This window comes from Leiobunum rupestre, chromosome 11 (assembly GCF_980474605.1).
Source record: "Leiobunum rupestre chromosome 11, qqLeiRupe1.1.hap1, whole genome shotgun sequence".
NCBI classification, from domain to species: Eukaryota; Metazoa; Arthropoda; class Arachnida; order Opiliones; family Sclerosomatidae; genus Leiobunum; species Leiobunum rupestre.
The window spans coordinates 27,776,502-27,781,035 of NC_143394.1; the positions used below are offsets into that span (position 1 = coordinate 27,776,502).

The window sequence follows — 4,534 nt, forward strand, 5'->3', positions numbered from 1 at the left end:
TTTGGCAAATTTTCAAAGTAGAACCACATGTGGTCTGTGCAAGTTTTGTGTAGCGTAAGGGGCGAGAACAGATCTAAGTTGGCCGTGATACAGCGAAATAAATATATTCCAGTAAATGTGTAAAACATTTAATTTATAACATTGCAATATTTACAAATATACTTTCTTCTATTAAGATTTAAAAAAATCAGACTGTGGTAGGCGCCTTAAAATCAATAATAATTATCATAATAATTCTAATTATTATTTAATCCGCTTAGTCCCAAGTCATCTAGCGACTTTTAATACCTTACGTAATATTGACTCACGTTTCACGCGCAAGAAAAGGATGATGTCATAGTGACGCCCGTTTCACGCGCAAGAAAATTATTACGTAAGATTGACGTACGTTGCACGCGCCATAAAATAATTATTAATCATCAAACTTAGGCCTAAAGTTTATACTCTCCTAGCTCATTGTGCTGGGCCAAACTTTGATGGATATTAACGATAATAGACACTCATACTTCGTCGGAAAAGAGCTACTCGTTATTCGCTAACACGTAAGTTATACAAAACCTTTTCGAATTTTAGCTTGGTCCTACAAAGGACTACCATAAAAGAGATCTGAACCTTTGTACAAACATGCAGGAAAGATAGCCACTACACACATTTTTGTGTATTTTAAGATAGTCCTTTGGATTAAATGATTAAAACTTATATAAATCAAAGCTTCAGATCTCTTTAAATCATGGTAGAAACTTTGATAAAAATATCTTGATTAAAAGTAGCTTAATTCCAATTCGCCGCCCTGAATTTAAATTTGAGTAACGAACGTAGAAATTGTCATTTAACCAAAATTAAATGAGCGCCGGTTTTCAATTTTGGGGGTGAAAGAGGGCTGTTGCGATTGGAAAGCAATTTCATCGTATGTGAATGAGGAGCACATTTTGATTAATATATTAACCTGTTACATTTATTATCCAGAATGGACCAGCCGGAAGATAAGGGCATACGCGAAAAAAAAGATAGGAATTCCAAAAAAGGTAAGTCGAAATTCGGATTCTCCTTATTAAGGGCACTTTTTTGTTTAGGTAAAAGAAGGAAGCAAGATCAATATGGATTAAGCGAAAGCCCCGACACAACGGACACTACAGACTGTGAAACAGTTGTTTTAAAAGCTCTCAATTATGACCACCTGCAACGGACGTAGCTATGTTTAGTGCAACTCGACGTCATTAATAATAGTTTAAACCGTTTTGGTTATTACGCAGGGTATCAACGGACCAAATTGGAAACGTGGACATTAGTCAGGAAAACGAAATCACGCGCAATTTGAATCCCGAGAACGGACAACATCAGGACACCACATCGATCCCAAACCAGGTGGTCGTCTTAAACGCAAAAGCGGTTTCGTTGAGTGCCCCAAAGGAAGACCAATCGCAACTGATGTAAACACCGCCACTATTGGATTAAACGCAACGCAACAGATTCGTTAATATTTTTTTTCCGTTTAATTTCGGTATGCAGGACATTTATTGTCCATCATCACGTCGAAATAGAAGGGGAAGCTGATTTCGCCATAGACAAACTCCCAAAAAGATTGCGTGTTGTTGAAAACGACAAAAACGATCAGCCTAACGATGCATCAATTCCGCATTAACTCAGATCACAAAAGGAAAAATTTGCAAACCGATTAAAGGTTTTGACAAATTTTAAAATTGTTTTTCTGAAAGATTATAACTTTAAAAGGTGTTTTAAATATATATTCCTAAGATAATACATTTCAATTAACCATTATCTAGTTTTTATCCATAATATTTATTTTCCTTCCCATATATACTATTATAGAGTGCATTTTGAATAAACATTACTTAAATGGTTTAGGAACATTTATCAAAATTGATTGTCTTAATGTAAAAATAAAATTATCTGATGATGCAACATTTTTGTTAACTCTTTTGTAGTCTCGCGTTATAAGGTTTTAATTTCCATGTATTCGTTTATAGAGTGCTTTTGAATAAATAAAACTTTCTTAAATAGTTAAGAAACGAATATCAAAATTGTGTTTTATAAAGATATTAAAACTAAATGTAAGAAATGTAAACATGTACTTGCTGTCTAGCGTGATGAATTAATTTCATTATTTTTATCTTATATAAAATAATTCGATAATATTTAGTCGTCTTATGTACCTCCTTTGTTTCCCATTAAAGTTCAATTTCCTCCTTAAAATATTTGTTTTTTTTTACTTCGCCGCATTTTGAAATATTTGTTTCCGTTAATTATTCTTTGTGTGTCGCAACTCGCGAAAGGTTTCCATTATATAAAGCATACCTTGCGGGTCCTGGCTATCGGAAATATTACTTCTTGGCGATTACCTTGGAGGGTGAACCATAGAACGTCACTACACGGAGGGAATAAAGTAAAATAAGCCGCAGGTAGTATACTTCAGTAAAGCTGAATAAACGACGACTCCGTACAATAGCATATAGACTACAGTACTACGGAAAATTTACCTTATTTAGTGTAGTCCAAACCATATTTGTAATAGATTATGTGCCATATTACGCCTTCTGCTATTGCTAAAATTTTCAACTTCAAATGGTGGAAGTTGTCGAAATATCTAATGTTTAAATTTCGCGCTTGCAGCTATGACAATAGATGGCAGCATGGTGCTGTGTTTTTGTTTAAAAATAATAGCCGCTCGTTATTTTCAAACAAAAACACAGCACCATGCTGCCATCTATTGTCATAGCTGCAAGAGCGAAACTTAAACTTTGTATTTCGACACCCTCTCTCAAAGATATACATTTCTACATTTATTAGTTCAGTCCAATCAGTGATGAGAACTCTTTAGTTTTCACTCTTTGAAGCGGTTTGGTCAGTAAATCCGCGTTCATTGTTTCGGTTGGATAATAATAATTTCACGAAATGATGTCTTATGTCAATGTGCTTCGTCCTACGCGTGATGCTTTCATTTTTGACCATTCTTAGACAGCTCTGATTATCTTCAAAAAATTTCGTGGAGATGTTTCCTTGTTTAAAATCTTTCAAAAGTGTTTGAAGCCAGAGTGCTTCCTCGCGGGTTTCCGCGAGTGTGGCACTCGTACTCGGCTTCCGTTGAAGAAATTGCCACGTTTGGTTGCTTACGACTAGCCCAACTAATCGTTCCTCCGAGCCATTGAAAAACGTATCCTGTATTTGACTTCCAATCGGTAAGGTCACCACCCCAATCCACGTCAGCGTATCCAGTTAAAGCATTTGATTGTATTAGATAATTAATCATGTTAGCATTCAAAAATGCCAGTAACACTCAAATTTGAAATAACCTAGCATGTGCGTACTCATTTAATTGCCAAAGTTTAATTTTGATAATAAATAATGTTAGTATGAAAAAAAAACTAACACTCAAATTTGAAATAGTTCTATTTAGGTGTTCAAATTTAATTGAAAACATTCATTATTGGAAAGGCATATATTTTGATAAGATTAAAGTTATTTCTCAATAGTTATTCGAATTTGCAGCTTTATAGCATAGAAAAGAAGTTTATTGCTTAAAAGCCATAGTTTTCCATTATAATTGTTTGCCACCCAATAGATTTCAATTATTAAAGGTGTTGGTATATTTAATATTTTTGTTCCATGACAACTCAACCAGAGGTGTCCACCCTTCTATCTTACATTTCGCTAAAACAATAAGCCATTTAGGCTACCAGAACCATAGAGCTTTCTAGCGGCCAACGCGAGAAGCTCGCTTAACTACTGGATTTCCGTCTGCTAATTAGCAGACACCGCGTTCACATTTACCAGAAACCGCTTCAAAGCGATTCGAAGCGCTTTCGAGGTGTACGTATGAACATGGTTTAAACCTCGGATTCCGAGGCTTATTAATGTGTAATATTGTTCAGAAGTTTAGCGATTGTCTTGACAACAAAAATGTTATCGTGCACATACATAGAGGGCTTGTATTTTAAAAGCTGATTGCGGTTTGGTCACTGTCGTGTTTAGGGTATAGGGGCGCCAAAAGATGATTTGGAATACAAATTAGCTTATATTGGGGGCGCCAAATTTTCACTCACCCAGGGCGCAATTTTTTCTAGCTACGACCCTGAATAGATTTGACACTTCAAACCGAAAATCTAAGGTTTAAAACGTATAATGAAGCAAACATTATCATCATATGAAAATATTTCAATCTTCAGGAACTTTAGATCAAATAATTATTGATTTTGTATCAAGGAATAATTTGATTTTCTTAAACTCTACCCTCTTTGGTAGAAAATAACATTTCGAACACGTGAAAAATTTCCAAAGGTCAAATATTTTAAAACTGTGATGTTTTCGGCTTTTAAAAAATTGTTATTAGAGCAAAGAAAGCCGTTTCCCCCCGGGAATTCGGGGTTGAGTTGACTTTGCCCCCTCCAACTTTTCAAACGTTCCTACGCCACTGACTTTCATAGTGCCATTTTTAAGAAACCCGGCTGCCGTCGAGATTTCAGGTAACTAGAGCCACGTCCATAGGTACACCTCGAAAGCGCTTCGAATCGCTTTA

General features: G+C 35.3%; 1 protein-coding gene across 1 annotated transcript; it reads left to right on the plus strand.

Annotated features, from left to right (window-relative positions):
* Nucleotides 1–405: 405 nt before the first annotated feature.
* On the plus strand, nucleotides 406–1,943 carry LOC149922118 (uncharacterized). The gene is made up of 4 exons (XM_090163592.1): nucleotides 406–542; nucleotides 967–1,188; nucleotides 1,254–1,430; nucleotides 1,510–1,943. Exons 2-4 carry the CDS (start codon nucleotides 968–970, stop codon nucleotides 1,640–1,642), a joined length of 531 nt encoding a protein of 176 aa, XP_090019718.1. The 5' UTR covers nucleotides 406–542; nucleotide 967; the 3' UTR covers nucleotides 1,643–1,943.
* The last annotated feature ends 2,591 nt before the right edge of the window (nucleotides 1,944–4,534 follow it).